Source organism: Macrobrachium nipponense, chromosome 19, assembly GCF_015104395.2.
Source record: "Macrobrachium nipponense isolate FS-2020 chromosome 19, ASM1510439v2, whole genome shotgun sequence".
Classification (NCBI taxonomy): domain Eukaryota; kingdom Metazoa; phylum Arthropoda; class Malacostraca; order Decapoda; family Palaemonidae; genus Macrobrachium; species Macrobrachium nipponense.
This window is the reverse complement of record NC_061088.1, coordinates 54,571,783-54,591,699: the sequence shown is the minus strand read 5'-3', so window position 1 is coordinate 54,591,699 and position 19,917 is coordinate 54,571,783. Positions and strand designations below refer to the sequence as shown.

General features: G+C 47.4%; 1 protein-coding gene across 4 annotated transcripts in view; it reads left to right on the top strand.

The window, feature by feature from the left end:
• Positions 1 to 19,917, top strand: part of LOC135217025 (acyl-coenzyme A synthetase ACSM3, mitochondrial-like) — a 271,158-nt gene that overhangs the window by 43,041 nt on the left and 208,200 nt on the right. For all 4 annotated transcript variants that reach the window (XM_064252627.1, XM_064252622.1, XM_064252643.1 and 1 more), the window contains exon 5: positions 19,574 to 19,748. In XM_064252627.1, the coding sequence (XP_064108697.1) occupies positions 19,574 to 19,748 (175 nt within the window). The remainder of the gene's footprint in view (positions 1 to 19,573; positions 19,749 to 19,917) is intronic.

Here is a 19,917-nt window from a genome sequence, read left to right as displayed (position 1 = left end):
GGTAGTTCAGGTGATGGCCACCCCGTTCCCATGGCGCTGGTACTTGGAACTATTCCCGTTTTCCTCAGATTTTCTCTGCCAGCCGAACCGGCAACATCGTTGTTGGTTCTCTGATAGAATTTCCTGCTCGTTGACTGACTTTTTGGATATTGGTATCGTATTCACGAAGTTAGCGTGGCAATCACAATTGGTTTGGATTTTGATTTAGTATGTCTGATTCAGGAAGTATGTTTAGAGTTTGTGTGAAAGAAGGGTGTAAGGTGAGACTGCCGAAATCATCGGTAGATCCACATACTATTTGTAAGAAGTGTCGGGAGTTTGTATGTACGTGGGACAATAGGTGCAATGAATGTCAGTGTCTGAATGAGAAAGAGTGGAAGGCTCTTATGAAGTATGTTGAGAGATTAGAAAAAGATCGGGTGAGAAGATCCGTCTCTAGGAGTGAGAGATCGGGGTCTTCGAGTAAGCCTATGAATGAATCTTTGCATGTGTCTTCTCCAGCTCATTCACATGTAGATGTAGCACCTTCCCCTCAGGTTTCTCCTGCGCCCGTTGCTGTATCTGAGGATACTACTGATCCACAAATTGTGAAAGTGTTCGCTGCCCTTGCGTCCATGGGAGATCAAATTAAACGATTAACGGACAAAGTGGAAGTGTTTAGTGACAGTGTTGTTGGTGGGAAGGGGCGCCTGATCGTCCCTCTCGTGCTCCTAGACCTAGACCTCTGTCAAGCTCCCAGACCCAAGGGAGAAGGCATGTCGACAGTCGAAGGGAGGCGAGAGGGGTTAACTCGCGATCAGTCGTCCCTTCAGGCAGTCCTGTTGCGTCCCAGGCTGCAGCAGTACGCCAGGGAAAAGGCGATATTGGGAAATGCCGTTATTCATCGGATAGTTCGGCGTCAGGAAGGAGTAGGCGTTTTGCGGAAGTATCGCGGCCTCTCAAGAGGTCATACTTTCCGTCCTCATCACAGGATGAAAGGGCTGTTGATCAAGAAGGGTGGAGTAGCCCTGAGATTTTTCATCGGAGGATGAAGAAGCTACCCCTATCAAAGGAAGAGATTTCTCGTCCGTTGGAAGTAACTAGCGGTGCGGTGAGAGGTGTTTCTCCGATTAGAGGAACTCCACTGCGTAGACCGCAGGATCGCTCGCTTCCGTGTCCATGTTCCCGGTGCGTCCTCGATCTCTCCTCTATCAGGAGTCTCGTAAGGAAGCGGAGACGAAGGAAGTTCTGCGGGACATGCAGGAGAGATTAGCAGTGATTGTCAAATCATGGGAGAAGCCCGAACAACCTTCGGTTAGACGTAAGGACTCGTCTCTCCCGGTTAAGTCCTCCAAGAGGACGCAGGACGTGCAGCACAAGCCAGGACGCAGTGCATCCCTTAAGAAGGACGAAGCAGTGCAGGACGCAGGACGCAAGAGGAAGAGTGATGGACGCATGGTGGACGCATACGTTCAGGAGGACGCAGGACGCAGGCGGCAGCATGTGGAAACTTTTTCTCGACAAGGAAGAGAGGAGTTTTACAAGGAGACAGCTCCGCATTCGCTCTCTAAGCAGGCTCTGCATAAGGATCCCGCTTTGGAGAGTCATCAGGATCTTGGTTTTCAAGATATTTCTTCGCAGGAGGAAGAATTTGTGGAGAGTGCGGAAGAGGACAAGAATGTGGAAGCTCCTTCCTCGGACTACAATAGACTTACAGAGTGCCTCCTTTCTTTGTTTGAAGGAGATTTTCAACCTTCAGGCCCGCCATCGCCTTTGTCTCAATTTTCGAAGACGAAGACAACCAAGAAATCGTCTTTTTTGAAAATGACTTTGTCGATTTCAGCCAAGAAAGCCCTTCAACGTGTGAATGAGTGGTTGAAGGAGAAGAGAGAGTCGGGGAAGACTTCTTTTGCGTTTCCTCCGGCCAAGTTGGCTTCTAAGTCTGGTGTTTGGTACGCTACGGGGGAAAGTCTTTGCCTGGGAGTTCCTGCCTCCTCCCAGGGAGACTTTTCCAACATACTGGACAGCTCCCGTAGGCATGCTTTACATTCAGCCAAAGTGTGGTGGACTTCGTCAGAGTTCGACCATTTACTCAAAGGTATCTATTGGACTTTTGAGGTTTTTAATTTTCTTGACTGGTCGTTGGGGGCTCTGGCTTGGACTTCAGAGATGGAAGATTCTTCAGAATCCGAGTTACCGAGAACATGAGAGATGGAGCTAATGAACTGGCTTCACTTTTTACAGCAGGCGTTTTGAAGAAAAGACATCTTTTGTGCTCGTTCGCTGCGAAAGGAGTCTCGAACGCGCAAAAGTCGGAGTTGATATTCTCTCCTCTTTCAGGACAGCTCTTCCTCAGGATATCATTAAGGACATCTCGCTCTCCCTCACTCAGAAGGCTACTCAGGATCTACTGACGTCTTCTGTAAGGAAGTATTTACCTTCTAACGTAATGAAGAAGACTCCGAAGGATACAAGAACATCACAGCAGCCCTTTCGGGGTAGGACTTTTCCCGACAGCCTTTAGAGGGAAAAGAGTTCCAGCCAAAAGAGGTTCGAAAACCTCAACCAAGCAATGATTCAGAAGTCCTCCAGACGTGTGTTGGGGCCAGACTTTTAGACTTCTGGAAGTCTGGCAAAGCAAAGGAGCGGATCCTTGGTCTGTAAGGGTAGCGAAGGAAGGATACAAGATCCCCCTTTCTAAAGAAACCACCTCTCGCTACAGCTCCGAGAGCCCTAGGGGCTCATTACATCGATTTAGAGAAGAGAGAGGCTCTTTGGCATCAAGTTGTCAGCATGTTAGAAAAGGGAGCCATAGAACCGGTTCTGGATCACGAATCCCCAGGTTTTTACAACCGTCTTTTTCTAGTACCCAAGTCATCAGGAGGTTGGAGGCCAGTTAATGGACGTAAGTCAGCTAAACTTGTTCGTAGAAAAGACCAAGTTTACGATGGAGACGAACGATTCAGTGCTGGCAGCGGTACGACCAGGGGACTGGATGGTAACGCTGGACCTTCAGGATGCGTATTTCCATATTCCGATTCATCCAAGGTCCAGGAAATATTTGAGATTCGTGATCCAGGACAGGATTTATCAATTCAAAGCCCTTTGCTTCGGTCTGTGCACGGCTCCTCAAATTTTTACAAGAATGATGTCGAATGTGGCGAAGTGGCTTCATTTGTTAGGAGTCAGAGTCTCTCTCTACCTCGACGATTGGCTCATAAGAGCACAATCAAAACAGCAATGTCTGGAGGACACGAACATCACATTGGATTTAACTCAGCAGCTGGGTCTGATGGTAAACCTGAAAAAGTCACGGTTGATCCCCTCTCAGGAGCTAGTTTATTTGGGGATTCTGATTTCCTCAGTGACTTTTCGGGCTTTTCCGTCACCCGAAAGGCAGACCATGTGCCTTCGGAAAGTGCAAGAATTCCTATTGAAAGACCAATGCTCGGCGAGAGAGTGGATGAGCCTGCTGGGGACACACTCTTCGTTAGAGCGGTTCATTTCCCTAGGGAGACTTCACATGAGGCCCTTACAGTTCTTTCTGAACGAAGTCTGGCCAAGAAGATCGCAACCAGATTCCTTCCGGTTTCCAATTCCTTCAAAGATAAAGGAGGAATTAAAGTGGTGGCTAGTTCCGGGAGGTTGTCAGAGGGTACGTCACTCCAGCAGAGGAACCCAGACCGGATATTATTTTCCGACGCGTCAGACGCAGGCTGGGGAGCGACGCTGGGCCCTCGGGAGGAGTCAGGCCTTTGGAACGAAGAAGAGAAAGCTTGGCACATAAACAGGAAGGAACTGATGGCGATCTTCTTGGCTCTGAAAGCGTTCAGACCGTGGATCAGCGGCAATGTGGTGCAGATCAACGCGGACAATACCACACTCGTTGTCCCTTTGCAACTTGGCGAAGGAGATTCTTCTGTGGTCGGAGAGAGAAAACGTCACCCTACTCACCAGGTTCATTCAAGGAGAGAAGAACGTCAGAGCGGACCTGTTGAGCAGGGACGGACAAGTGCTTTCCACGAAGTGGATGTTGCATCTTCAAGTATGCCAGAGACTGTGGAAGCTCTGGGGCACACCAGTAGTGGATCTTTTCGCTACCGCAGCGACGAAGAGGTTACCGAACTATTGTTCTCCAATCCCGGACCCTCTTGCAGTCGCAGTCGATGCCTTCCTACTAGATTGGACGGGTCTAGACGCGTACGCATTTCCCCCGTTCAAGATTTTAGGAAGGGTAATGAAGAAATTCAGAGAAAGTCGAGGAACAAGGCTGACTCTGATAGCCCCATACTGGCCGGCCCAAACGTGGTTCACAAAGGTACTGGAATGGACAGTGGATTCTCCGAGAAGTCTACCCACGAGAGTAGATCTTCTCAAACAACCCCACTTCGAACAGGTTCCAACAAGAACACCCTCGCTCTGGGTTTGACTGCGTTCAGACTATCGAAAGACTTGTCAGAGCGAGGGGGTTTTCTAGAGAAGCAGCGAAGGCAGTTGCAAGAGCACGAAGGCCATCAACTATCAAAGTGTACCAGTCGAAGTGGGAGAACTTCCACAAATGGTGTAAGAATCGGAAGATTTCTTCATCCAGTACCTCTGTGACACAAATGGCAGATTTCCTTCTGTATCTGAAGAAGGAACTTGGTTTGGCTAATCAGACAATTAAAGGTTATAAATGTATGTTGTCTGCAGTGTTTAGGCACAGAGGTTTAGATCTGTCCAACGACGCAGATCTTAGAGATCTTCTCAGATCTTTTAATACAAAGAAGGATTGACATTGCAGAACTCCTTCTTGGAATTTGGATGTCGTTCTCAAGTTCTTGGAAACGGATAGGTTTGAACCTATGGGCAGTGCATCTTTGCGAGAACTAACGAAGAAGACGATTTTCTTAGTAGCCTTAGCTACAGCTAAAAGGATTAGCGAGCTGCAAGCTATTGACAAGCAAGTAGGTTGGAAGCACAACAAAGCAGTTTGTTCTTTTCAACAGGAGTTCTTAGCCAAGAATGAGAATCCTTCGCATCCGTGGCCAAGATCATTTGAGATTGAAGGACTGGCTGATCTAGTAGGTCAAGAACGAGAAAGGGTTCTTTGCCCAGTAAGAGCTTTACGGTTTTATGTAGAAAGAACAAGAAGCATTAGGGGGACTTCATGTTCTCTGTGGTGTTCTGTTAAAGATCCTACTAGACCTATGTCTAAAAATGCGATGGCTTTCTTTGTAAGAGAAGTCATTAAAGAAGCTCATTTACTTTCTCAGGAAGAATGCTTCGGCTTGATTAAGGTTAAAGCTCATGAGGTGAGAGCAGTAGCTACGTCCTTAGCATTCAGAAAAAATTTAGCCCTCAAGGGCATTATAGATTCGACGTTTTGGAGGACAAACTCGGTGTTTGCCTCTCATTACCTTAGAGACGTGAAGACAACTTTTGATAATTGTCAAACGTTAGGCCCGTACGTATCCTCAGGTACAATACTGGGCAAAGGAGTTTCCATCCTATAACCTAATAACATGCTAGGTTTTTATTTTAATTAGGTTATAGTGTTTTTTATTGTTGTCTGAGAAGGTTAATACCGGCTCAGTTTTTTGGTGTAGTGTTTATTATAGTATGTGTGTGTGGTTCAGGTGACTAACTTTCCTAGCATGAATGCCCGTGGTAAATGAGGGCTAGGGTTCTCTGTCAGCAGATTGGTCATGTCCAGTTGTCAGACCCTTGTTGTTAGCTTTCTCAACAAACAGGTCACATCCTAGTCGAGAGCTACTAAGGTTTAGAGGGCTAAGAGGCAGGACTCTACGAAGTCAGCTACCTTAGCAGGTAAGGAACTAATAGTAATTTTAAAAATTATTGTTAATTTTTTGAATTATGACGATGTTGCTGTCTATGACCCACCTCCAAATGTGTCAATCAGCTATATATATACCTGCCAGGTAAGTGTCATGCATAAAAATGATATTGTTATGATACAATAAAGTTTTATGCATACTTACCTGGCAGGTATATATAATTAAATTCCCACCCTCCTCCCCTCAGGAGACAGGGTTCAGAGAAAATCTGAGGAAAACGGGAATAGTTCCAAGTACCAGCACCACGGGAACGGGGTGGCCATCACCTGAACTACCAGTGTACTAGCGGTTGCCGCGAGTTTTGAAATTCTGCCAGCTATATATATACCTGCCAGGTAAGTATGCATAAAACATTATTGTATCATAACAATATCATTTCGATGTCCTTCAGTGGAACTGTAAGGGTCACAGAGCCCGGTCAGAAGACTTTAAAGTTTTAATGCATGAATTCAATCCAGGGATTGTATGCCTGCAGGAGACTATGTTAGGTAACTCTCATTATAATCCTGGACTTGATTATGCTATTTTTAACTCTTTTCCCCCAATTGGTGATCGTGCCCATGGAGGTGCTGTAATTATTGTTAATAAATCTCTGCAGCACTCCACAATACAATTAAATACAACTCTACAAGCTGTTGCTGTCTCAGTCATATTAGACAAAAGGATAACGGTTTGTTCATTATACCTCCCACCAGACCTTTCTTTTAACATTGGAGATATTCAGTCCTTGATTAACCAACTTCCCACTCCATTTCTCTTATTAGGAGATTTTAATGCCCACAACCCCCTTTGGGGAAGTCGGTGTTTAGACAGCAAAGGGAAAATAATCGAGGACCTTATTGACACGAATGATGTCGCCCTATATAATAATGGGTCAATGACCTTCCACAGCATTAATAATAATCATCTCTCTGCACTGGACCTTAGTATTTCCTCAACAAATATCCACCTTGACTTTAACTGGTCTGTTAATGAAGATTTGAATGGAAGTGATCATTACCCGATCCATCTGAAATATGTTGTAAATGCTCCATCTGAAACATTACCTAAGTGGAAGGTAGAGGATGCTGACTGGGACAAGTTCAGTAAAGGAGTCAATCTAGATAGGGAGTTTGAGTCATTTCATTCTCACCTGGATGCCTATGACTACTTCATTGAATCCACTCTGAAGAGTGCTGAGGGCTCAATTCCCAAGACAAAAGGTAAACCTCATAGACCTGCAGTTCCCTGGTGGAATAAGACATGTGGTATTCTGAGGAAAGTCACTAGGAAGTGCTACCGACGATACAAAACTAGTGGTTCCCCTCAGTCTAAATTAATCTATAATCGTGCGTTAGCCAAGCAGCGGCGCTTTTACAAGAAAGCCAAAAGAGAAAGTTGGCTTTACTATATCAATGGAATCAATTCCAGAACTCCAATGAGAGTGGTGTGGCGCAAAATCAGGAAATTAAGTGGAAAATTTGTTGCGTCTCCACTACCCTCATTAAAGGTCAATAACACTCTGATCACAGAGCCCACTGAAGTTGCCAATGAGCTGGGAAAACACTTTTCTCAAGTTTCCAGCCCTGACAATTATTCTCTAGAATTTCAAAGAATCGGAATGCCGAAATGACTGAAATTTGAATCGGGAAAATCTGAACCATACAATCACAAATTTTCCTTAAGAGAATTTCGGGAGGCCCTCTCTTCAACTGAATCAACAGCTCCAGGGGGTGATTCAGTTTTATATGAAATGCTTAAACACCTCCCAGATGATGCCAAAAAGTATCTACTTAAGATTATAAACCAAATATGGGAAACTGGAATTTTACCCGAGGACTGGAAAATATCCATAATTGTTCCCATAAAAAAAGCCTAATAAAGATGCTTCCCAAGCCACCAGCTATAGACCAATAGCTCTTACCAGCTGTGTTTGTAAGCTGATGGAAAAAATTATAAACACCAGATTAGTTTGGCACCTGGAAACAAAAGGACTAATATCTCCATTTCAATTTGGTTTCAGGAAAAATCGTTCCACCCTTGATCCCTTGCTGAGGCTGACCAATCAAATCCAGCAAGGATTTGCCAAACGATGTCAGACTATCGGCGTATTTTTCGGACCTTTGAAGAAAGCCATATGACACTACTTGGAGAATTGGCATCATAAAACAATTGCACCAGATGGGCATATGTGGAAGAATGATTAAATTTGTATATTCCTTTTTAACAGAGAGATTTTTTAAGGTTAGAGTGGGCAACACACACTCCCAACCTTTTGTGCAGGAGGAGGGTGTTCCACAAGGAAGCGTTTTAAGTGTAACACTTTTTTCAGTGGCAATAAACAGTATAGTCCAACAAATATCATCACCTGTTAAATGCTCACTTTTTGTTGATGACCTTGCAATATACTGCACAGGATATGATGCCTTGTCAGTATGTAAACATCTGCAAAGGTCTGTTAATGCCATTACAAAGTGGGCTGATGAGAATGGTTTTAAATTCTCTTCCTCTAAAACAGTTTCTGTAAGATTTACTAGGTGCCAGCGTGTGGAAGAGGTTCCCACACTCAGATTAAAAGGATCTATCATTCTTTATGAAAATGAAGTGAAATTTTTGGGAATGACCATTGACCAGAAATTGACATGGGCCAGCCACATAAACTCCTTAAAGATTAAGGTTAAACAATCTCTGAATATTTTAAAGGTTGTTTCTGGATTTAGTTGGGGAGCTGATAAAAAATCCCTGCTGAGACTATATGACTCGTTGTGTAGGTCCAAGCTAGACTATGGCTGTCAGATTTATTCCTCAGCTTTGTCAAACCAGGCTGAAGGAACTAGATGTTGTACACAATATGGGGCTGAGAATATGCTCAGGGGCTTTTAGAACTTCGCCTGTTGAAAGCATATATGTTGATACTAACCAACTTCCCCTTGATTTGAGAAGGCAAGAACTAGGATTAAGGTACATGGCTAGAATTAAAAGTGCTCCCAAAAATCCCTCTTTCCAGGTGCTGAGGGAAGCAGACTCACGGGTCTTTTCTGGTATAAGAGCCTCTAGACCATTCCAAGTTAGACTAAATGAAGATGTTAGGGGTAATAATCTTAAATCCCAGAAAGTCATGGAAGTAAAAACATCCTGTGTATCCTCCATGGCTTATTCCAGAAGCATCCGTGTGCAAAAAAGCATTTAACAAAAAAGACTGTCCTGAGGAAGAGATTAGGGGAAAATTCTGGGAGCATGAAACTGTCCATACTAATGTGACAAAAATATATACGGATGGATCAAAGTCAAAGTAGCTGGAGATTGTTGGCTGTGCAGTTTATCCACTTGGTGATACAGCATATACAGCTAAACTACCTGACTTTGCATCCATATTCACAACAGAATTAACAGCCATAGTCTCTGCCCTGGATATAGTTGTTCTAAGTAGCGACACTAATTTTGTCATTTACTCGGATTCGAAAAGCACTTTAGAAGCTATTCAAATTCAATAGCTTCCATCCGTTAGTTTAAAAAGTTCAGGAATCGCTCCTCCATTTGTATTATTTGCGTAAATCTGTCTCTTTCTGTTGGGTCCCTTCACATGTGGGGATTTGCGGAAACGAGATGGCAGATAGGGAAGCGAAAGCTGCTAGTGTCTCCTCAGAAACAGCCTTTAGTAAAGTGCCCCATACAGATCTAAAAGGTCCTTTTAGGTCTTATATTTTAAGCAAATGGCAAGAAAGATGGACTTCTCCTCATCTTGCCAATAATAGAAAGTACAGAAATATTAGAAATAATATATTGCCGTGGCCTTCGTCTTTCCAGTCTGATAGGCGAACAGAAATAGTTTTAAGCAGACTGAGGATTGGGCACACTTATTTGACCCATCAGTTTATTTTAGAAGGGGGCAGCCTCCCAGAGTGTGCTTGCGGTGGCAAGATGCTAACAGTGGAGCACATTCTTGTTGCTTGCCCCAGATATTTTAACCAGAGAGAGAGATATCTTAGGGGTAAATCCCTTTGTGATATTTTGGGAGATGAAGCAGATATTTCTGCTCTCATCTCCTTTTTAAAGTCTATAAATATTTTTAAAAACATTTAATTATTTTTTAGCTATCACATCATAGATATATATATTTATTTATTAAGCATTTTCTTCATTTATTTCTTCATTAATTCATTCATTTCTCATATGGTAATTTATATATGAACCATTTTCTTCATACACTTATTAACTCATTCATAATGTAATTTAATTTAATCTCCATTACGGCGCTGAATGGCTTCTTTGGCCCCAGTGCCTGGGCTTTTGCCCTAAAACTCAAACATCCATCCATCCATCCATTCAGCTTCCCTCTCGCATCGCTCTGCTCCCCTCTCGAGCCGTTCTGCTTCTTCTCTTTTCTCTTGGATGAGGCTCTGCTTCCCTCTCTCATCATTATGCTTCTTCTCTTTTTTCTTGGGCGAGTTGCTCGTCTTCCCTCTCTGCTTTGGCCTCAACTACTCTGGCTTGAACCCAGGTCTGCAGGGTTTGCCCTTGGTACTCCAACCTCTGGCCAAGGGACAAGTAGTACTGGTAATCTACCTTCTGCTGGGTTGTGGCAGTCATGGTGGTGGTGCAAGGTGCCTGTGGCACTGAAGGTGCTGGAAGAAATAATCTTCAGAGGGAATAAAAATATTCCTTGACTGCGGTTTTAATATGAATTCCATAACTCGGAGTTGTGCTAACTTGCTTAGATGGTATGTTACAGACGGATGAAGCGCAGTATGACTGAGGAAGATGTAAGTGTTAGGGGTGACTGAATTTCACAATCTAGTCCAGCAATGATGTACGCTTCGAGCAGAAGTCACACAAGGACTGGCATGAAAGCCTTAGAATTGCAGGCACAAAAGCCTTGGAATCGTGGGCACAAAGCCTTGGAAGTTGCAGGCACTAAGCCTTGGCATTGGCAGGCACTAAGCCTTGGATTTGTAGGCAGAAGCCCTTAGAATTGCAGGTGCAAGGCCTTGGAACTGCAAGCACAAAACCCTGGAATTTCTAGGCACAAGGCCGTGGAATTACAGGCACCAAGCCTTGGAATTTGTAGACCCGAAGCCTTGGAATTTCAGGCACAAATCCTTGGGATTTGTAGGTGTAAGTTCTTGGAATACTAAGCCTTTGAAGTTTGCAAGCATAAGGCCTTGGCATGGCACTCACAAGAACGTGGAATTACTCATCGTTAGTACATAGAATTAATAGTCACGAGAACTCTTCAATGTAACTCGAGAGAATGTGGAATATTAATAATCATGAGGGGGTAGAATTTGACTCGCGAAAACGTGGAATTGATCGTCGCTAGGATGTAAAATTAATAGTTACAAGGACTTAGAATTTGATTTACGAGAACGTGGAATGAATAGTCACTAAGATTTGGAATTTGACTTACAAATAATGGGGGTATATGTTCCAGAGAGAAATCCATGGATACGAGAGTCCACGAATCTGGAGTCTGCGAATACAGTGACTTCACTGTACTCCTTATTAAAGGAAATAATGAGAGGAAAGAATTCTACCTGTTTTCTACCTAGAACGGAGAGAGAGAGAGAGAGAGAGAGAGAGAGAGAGAGAGAGAGACGGCTGGGTGCGAAACCCTGTGGTTTCTCACCTGCACCTGACTTAGTTTTGGCTACTTCTGTGGGTGAAAATACCCAAGATAAAACTGACAAAGGAAATATGGCACTATTTCCTTTAAACAACACCACCTAGCTCACCTAATATGAAAGGCATGTGAGCTTTCATGCAGTAGATATCAAAAGCTAAGGTGTTTGGTTAATTACACTCTCTTCTCTTGTAGCTAAATCTGCATGCACGTGGCCTAAGATTTTCCTATCTCTAACTCTTGAGGCAGTCAGAAGTTTGTTCATCCCCCCTAACATAAAATACCTAAAACACCGAATAACACCTTACCTGCTGTGGGAACTTTCAAGAACAGGTTTGTAAATGTCAGCTTTCTGAAGTTATAACCGTCCTGAAGAAGGTAGCACTTATGTGAAGTCAGGGTAGGTCATATAGAGGATCAAGGCTGGACTCTTCATTGGGTGTGTTGTGGTGTTAAGGCTGACTGTTAACTGATGTTTCTTAGGACTAGGATAATTAACAAATATTCCTAACATTTCCATTTATGAAATGTGTTATCCTTAAAAGGCCTTTGTAAGTGCTTTTCATTATTAAATATTTAGTAAACATTTTTGTACTAGAAGTTACATCTGGAATAGATTACTTTGTTAAAGCTGTTCTAATAAATATAGTATATCATAAGTAAGAGATGATAAATTCTGTATGGCATCTAGTATACACCCCTGATTTGGACAAGAAGTCATTAACCTGTCACACTATTGAATGTTTGTTCCGACATGTAATACAAACCCTCGGTCCTTTAAATAAGGAATTACTATTCAGCGCCAGCTGGACCGGTCGTAAGATTTCTAACAAGGTAGTTTGGTAGTAATTGCTTGTCCGATAGTCGGGAGTCCCGCCCGACTGGAGGTAAACATATCATGTTGCTTTCGGCCACTGTGTAGACGTGTGTTCGCCTCTCTGCCTGCCTTCGTCGTGAGATTTTTGTTGATGTCAACAATTGAACTACTTATCTCTGCTTTTTTTCTTGTTGTATTACTAGTGTGTGTGCACTGTAAGTACTTATTATTATTTTTGTTATCTTTTTGTGGTTTTGCATCGCTGGAAACATGCAAGCCCACGAAGTGGAGAAGCCCCCTCACCCCCCATCCAGCCGAAGAGTGTGCCCTGGTGTGGAGGGTCGTAAGTGTGGGGCATTTAGGTCCAGTGATTCCATGGACCCTCATTTTTTATGTACGTGGTGCTGAGGGCGTGAATGCTCTCGGGCCGCACCATGTGATTTTTGTGTCTCCTGGTCGGAGGAGCAGTGGGAGCTCTATGAGAAGAGGAGGAAACCACGTAAAGTCCCAAAGGTGTTGTCGGAAAGCTCTCCCTCAACACCTCTGGTGACACACGTCTTTCTTCCTCCCTCCTAGCCAACTCTCAGGTATGGCTTTCTCTGCACTCGACCTGGAGTTGTACTCGGGGTCTTCGGTTCATTCAGGGTGGGATCTTTCCCCCTCTGAGCCAACGGGAAGCGCCCCCCACCTTAACCCAACTGTTGCTCCCCCAGGTGTGTCTGCCTTTGCGGGTGGAGACCTTCAGCAGGTGTGGCGCTCGCTGAGTCTTACAGGCACTCCCAGTATCCAGGGGCTGTTACAACATCTGGCTGTGGCCCCAGTGATGCATGGGGTGGTGACAATGACTACAACCACTCTCTCAACACCAGGGTATACCACCCCGCCGCACCTGGTGTACACGCAGCATGTGACATTGGTAACCCCCTTCAGCTGCTGTACAGGCCCCGCTGACTTACGTGCCGCGGAAGGAGATGGTTCCTCCGCCGCCGGGGTTTGCTGTCCTCGCCCCGCCCCCTGACTTTGAGTGCCCAAAGAGCTCCTTGCTTGACCAACCACCAGATCCTATGGCTGTTCCTGCTGTCTCTGTTCCTGCCCGTGGTAGTGCTGCTCCTTCCGCAGGTTCCTCCGGACAGGTGCAGTTGGGCCGTGTTGCTACTGCAACTGCCCCAGCTCTGTCCTGGATGGAGGACCTGTCGGTTGTCCTGAGGAAGTTGGCGAAGTAGTCCAGGAAGAAGAGGAAGGTGTCGTTGTCTTCTCCGTCGTCGTTTTTCTGCCGCCTCTTCCCCTTCAACTTCCAAGGCCCCCCAGCCGAGGAAGATGAAGGTGGCCTCGCCCACCCCTAAGAAGTCTCACACAGAGATTTCTAAGGGTCTGTCCCACTCCAGCGGGATAGGTGGGTCTTCCGCTGGTCCTCCCGTTCCTTCAGGAACTGGGCCCGTCTCTCCTTCCCCAGGGAGGAAGAAGACGGGGACCTTAGGGGTACTGGTTACCACTGGTACCTCTGCTCCTGGCTCCAGAGGTTCCACCTCCGGACCAGGAACCGTCTCGGCCGCTCGCTCACGAGCCTCACCAAGTGTACGGTCACCTCCTGGTGACCATGCAGCCAGGGTCCAAACTGTTGAGCATGATCGCCGTCAGGACTCAGGCATGGAGCGGAAGGTTGGCAATAGTAGCTCAGATGACTCTCACCAGGCCAGTGATCACTCTTGTGGCAATCCCCCGGTTCCCAGGGTTGACATGACGGTCCCACCAGACCGTCCACATGTTGAGGCTGGGAAGAGGTCCCCCCGGTCACCAGGTCCAGCCTCGGCTGGACCAGGTACTGTGGCGCGTTGAGAAGACGGTGCTCACTCTCACCGTGTCAGTGGACACTACCATTCATCCGATCGTCGCTCACACTGGGACCGGATGGCTCGCACGACTGGTAGCAGCTCTCCTGATGCACGAAACCAATGCTACCGTCCTCGGTACAGCGCTTCTCCACACGGAGACTGCTAGTCCAGACCTGCAGCTCGATCGCCACCGCAGGTTGGCGATCGCCTGCAGTCCTCCCAGCCCACCGGCTCTGCTGGTAGGCAGGGTAGAAGCATCCGGTCTACCTCACCTGTACCTTCAAACTCTCGGGTTACACCGGGAGGAGCGAGGCGAGCAGGGGTGACCACGAGGAGTGCGCTCCTCACAGACCCGCCACGAGAGCCTACAATCCTGGCTTGGTCCTTGGACCTAGCAGGTCGTACGCACAAGTGGTTGGAGGAGACCACGAGGGGTCTAGCGAGGTTCTTTCTCCTGAAGGAAGAGTGTCTCGGGAGGGGATCGGCCTGGATGGATCTGACCGTGCATCGCCTCAGGACGCGATCACCCCTGAGATACAGAGGTCCTTCGCAGAGGTTATTGTGCTGATTCGTCAGCACAACGATCTCGGGGAAGGATCGGTGGTTGCTCCCTCCAACCCTCCATCAAGGTTAGAGTCATTCTGGGGTCCCAAGAAGGAACCCAGAGTGACGGTGGGCTTACCCCTGTCCACCTTGGCCGAAGGTGTGCTGGGCCAGGTGAACGCTCTTGTCTCCAGACAGGAGGATTAGCTTAGGTCCAGCAGGTCGGACAAGCTGCTTCCCCCTTCTCTGCCTCGCCAGCGGCGTTTCTACGTGCCATCAGTGGACCTGTTGCCAACCAAGCAGGTTGACCCAGAGATAGCTAGGCTAACTCTGGGGGTGCCTCTCCATCACCTGCTGGCTGAGAACCTCTGGTTCTCACAGCAAGAGGCATTGGCCCTGGAAGCGACTGCCATGGCAGCCTTCCAGGCCGTCTCCTGGCTGGATCTGTGGTCCCTCATGGCATCCAGAGTCGCAGCCTCCTTGGGAGCTATCGTTCCCGAGGAAGACTCGGCATTCGAGAGACTCTGCCAGTCTGGAGATAGGGCCATCTCCTACTTCCCCCCCAGACGGCCAACCTGTAGGCCAACCTGGTCCTGAGATGACGGGACTCTGTCCTGGCTCGGGTAACCAGAGCGGCCGGTTGAGAGGTGACGTTTGGTCTACGGAACAGACCGTTGCTGGGTTCCTCCTCTCTTCCCCAGAGAGATGGTGGACACTGTGGTGGAAAAGTGTCGCACTGAGGACAGTGACCGCCTAGTACACCAAGCAGTCTTGAAGACTTCTGGGCAGTCTCAAGCAACTGCAGCCAAGCCTTGGAGCTTGGCTAGCTCTTCCTCCGCTTCCAAGACGCTAGCACCATCAAGGTCGCGAGGAAAGACCCAGCCTTCGTCTTTCACTTCGAGTGAGCGTCAGCCCTCCTCCCAAGCCTCCTACTCCCGTGGGAGACCTGCCAAGCAGAAGCCAAAGAGAGGGAAACGCTAGGGACGGCATTCCCCCTCACCTGCTGCCGGAAGTTGGGGGGGTGCCTGGCGAGCCATTGGGCAACTTGGCAGCGATACAGAGCTGAGACCTGTGTAGTGGATGTTCTTCGGGAGGGATACCTACTACCCTTCGAGTCTCTGCCACCCCTCACTTCGCACCCGGTCCACCTTCAGACATACGTTCCCGGTTCTGCCAGGGACATAGCACTACAGGCAGAAGTCAAGACCATGCTGAGCAAACGAGCTGTGGAGATCGTACGAGATCAGTCGCTGGGTTTCTACAGCCGACTCTTCCTATTGGAGAAGTCTACGGGGGGCTGGAGACCGGTGATAGGTCTCTCTCCCTTAAACCAATTCGTTCGCCAGACTCAGTTCACGATGGAAACAGCACGCTCAGTGCTCGATTCCATCAGGGAGAACGGTTTCCTGCTTTCAGTGAACCTGAAAGATGCGTATTTCCAAATACCCATCCATCAGTCCTCCAGGAAGTACTTCCGCTTTATCCTCGACGGGACGGTGTACCAATTCAGGGCACTTTGTTTCGGTCTCTCAACCACCTCACAGGTGTTCACGCGAGTGTTCACTCTGGTGTCGGCTTGGGCCCATTCAGTTGTGATACGTCTGATGAGGTATCTCGATGATTGGCTGGTCCCGTCCCGCTCGCAGTTGCTACAGGACAGAGATCGACTCCTCTACTTATGCCACGATCTGGGGACCGTGGTGAATGTCGAGAAGTCAGATCTCGAGCCCGAGCAGAGGATAAAGTACCTGGGCATGCTGATCGATACGGTAGCAGGGCGAGTCTTCCCCGCAGACTCGCAGATCAGCAAGTTCAGGGAGGCAGCCAGACAGTTCCTGTCTCGACAGGAACAGTCAGCTCAGCAGTGGCAAGTCATGATCATCGGTCACTTGTCGTCACTGGAGAAGTTAGTCCCTCACTGGCATCTTCACCTGCGGTCTCTTCAGTGGAGACTAAAGGAGTGCTGGTCACAGGCATAGGATCCACAATCCTTCCTGGTTCCTCTCACGGAGGAAGTAAGGGAGGACCTGGCCTGGTGGCTAGACGACAGGAACCTCGTAATAGGAGTGCCCCTGCGCACTCTCCCTCCGGAGAGGCTGCTGTTCTCAGACGCATTGACCGAGGGTTGGGGCGCACACCTGGAAGAGTTGCTGGTTGCAGGAGTGTAGAACCATCATGACAGACACCTTCACATCAACTTCCTGGAACTCAAGGCTGCGTCCCTCACACTCCAAGAGTTCCAGGAACAACTGATGGGACACACAGTGGTGTTGATGAGCAACAACACCACGATAGTGGCATACGTCAACAAATAGGGGGGCCTAGTGTCCCTCCCGTTGCACCAGTTGATGATGCAGGTGCACAAGTGGGCCATAGCTCACTCGGTAAAGCTGTCAGCCAGATACATTTCAGGCAAGAGGAACGTAGTGGCAGACAAGCTCAGCCGCCAGAATCAGGTGATTGGGACCGATTGGTCTCTACACCCAGATGTGGCGAAAAGGCTCTTCTACCTATGGGGGCGTCCAGTCGTGGATCTGTTCGCCACCCGGCACAACAGAAAACTTCAGGTTTTCTTCTCAGTTGTGCCGGACCCATGGGCAGCTGCAGAGGACGCGTTCCAACACCCATGGGACAACCTCGTAGTGTACGCCTTTCGCCCGTTCTGCTTGATTCGCAAGGTGATCAGCAGAGTGTTGATCACCAGCAATCTTCGGATGATTCTGGTGGCACCCAAATGGCCCCAGGTCATTTGGTATCTGGACCTACTGGCTCTTCTCCCCAAGGCACCGCAAGAGATTCCCCCATGGCAAACCCTGCTGTGCCAACCACACGTAGAACAGTACCACCAGGCAGTTCATTCCCTGTGTCTTCACGGCTGCCGGTTATCCACCATCTCTTGCGAGCGAGAGGCTTTTCTCGCTGAGCAGCAACAGAGATGGCTGGTTACCTCAGACAGTTCTCTGCAGCAGTATACCAGGGAAAGTGGTCCGTCTTCTGTGGTTGGTGTCATGGACAGGGTCTCTCTCCGCTCAGAGCCACTCTTCAGCAGGTAGCGGATTTCCTCGTCTTTCTTCGCTGAGAGAAGCTCCTCTCTGTCTCTGCAGTTAAAGGCTACAGAGCCGCCCTGGCCCTAGTCCTTAAACTGCGAGGAGTCGATATTTCCACCTCCATGGAAATATCACTCTTAATGAGGAGATGCGAGAGGTCTTGCCCACCCAGGGAACTCAGGCCCCCGGGGTGGGATGTGACTCTCATCCTTAGGAGCTTGACTCGCAGACCCTATGAGCCACTCCGAGAGTCATCAGACGGATCTGACCCTCAAGACCATCTTTCTGCTGGCCCTGGCATCAGTGAAGAGAGTAGGAGAACTCCACCGTCTTTCCTTCGATGTTAAACAGTCAAGGGGATGGGGATCAGTTACACTTGATTTCGTCCCGGACTTCGTAGCAAAGACTCAGAACCTTTCGGTCCTTGCCGCCAGGTTCGAGTCCTTCACAATCCCCTCCCTGGAAGACTTCACCGATAATGATGCGGATGAGATGCTGCTTTGTCCTGTGAGGGTGCTACGGCGCTATCTGAAGAAAATTCGACACCTCAGGCCTGAGTGTTGACGCCTCTTCGTTAGCACCGGGGAAGTGTCCAAGAACACTGTTTCTTTCTGGCTTCGTGAGGTAATCCGGAAGACGTACGACTCAGACAGGAGTGCCGACACCAGTACCCTTTGTCCGAGAGCCCACGAAGTCAGAGGCATTGGTCCAACCCTTGCATTCCACAAGAACTTGTCCGTGGCACAGGTACTAAAGGCAGGGGTTTGGGCCAACCAGACCACCTTCACCTCCTTCTACCTTTGGGATATTGCCCACAGGTCCTTGGAAACATTTTCCTTTGGACCCGTGGTGGCTGCTCAACAAGTTGGGTAGCTCACCCAGCTCCTTTACCAGACAAGGTAGCATCTCATCCTTGTGAGACTGCATGAATGGAGAGTGAATGAGAGTGTGACTGGCTTCTCTTCCTTCTATTTTTCTTCCCTCTCCCTGCGGGCAGAGGGTAGCTGTCGTCACCACGCTGGACAGGATGACGATGCAGGTAAGCTACGTAACCAAGCTCCATTCTATCCCTTTCATTAGGGATAGAAGCGTTTATCCGTCCCTTCCCTAACAAGGGGGGAAGCGGACACCATTGAGAGACAAACCCAATACTTTATATTTGGCTCTTACATAGGACCTAGTTCTTGCTTGCTATTCATAAGAGGCACGCTTGCCTCCCTCTTATGAATTGGTCCAGAGGTCTGACCACTGATTTTGCAGTACACGCTCCGATCAGTTGGAAAGAGGCTAGGTCCCCCCCCCCCCCCCCAACCCATTTGCTCTTACGACCAGGGAGGGAACCCAGGTTGGGCGAACACCAGTCTGTTCACAAGACTCAGATTCCACCCACCAATAAGTGAGTCTTCCTTATGTAAAGGACCGAGGGTTTGTATTACGTGTCATATAGTCCCACCTCATGCTACCCCTCACTCTGTTCCTGGGCCTAAAGGAAAGTGATATGTTTACCTCCAGTCGGGCGGGACTCCCGACCATCGGACAAGCAGTTACTACCGAACTACTTGTTAGAAATCTTACGACCGGTCCAGCTGGCGCTATATAGTAATTCCTTATGTAAAGGACCTCAGGTTTGTATAGTTAGGAAAAATACAATTTAATTCCAAAAATTGTGATTTTTACTCTGTTGCTGCGAGTGAAATAATTGCTGGCAGCCTATTCCATTACTATAGAAAAAAATCCACTGAATTCTTTAAACCATGTACAGGTACTATGTATTTCAAACCAAGCAACAAAAATTTTATCCAATAATTTAGCCTTCTGCTTAGTTTCTGCCTAAACCTAAAATGCCTTTAAAAGGTGTTCAGTATCGATTATAGAAATGTCTTCTGTACAGTATATAAAACTTGATTTACCTACCCCAGGAATGATAATATCACCAGCAACAACTCTCCTGACTGCTAATGATGTAGCTCATCGAATATCTGAGTGCGGTGTCGACTGTGTGATATGTGATTTTGACACTGCCTGCAGATTGAATGATGTTACTCAAGGAATACCTCTTCGTGTCCTTGTATCAAAGAGTGATGATCAAGTCTTGTAAGTTTAGTTAGTTTTCTCTTTACAGTCTTTGTAATTTAATTAGTTTTCTCTCTTAATATTCTTTTCAAATCATAATGTATTGCTATAAATATATGTCCTTTGAGTGAAGTATCTCAGCATCTGTGCATGCCTGTCTGAAGTTAAGCTAGTATAAATTATGGGTAGA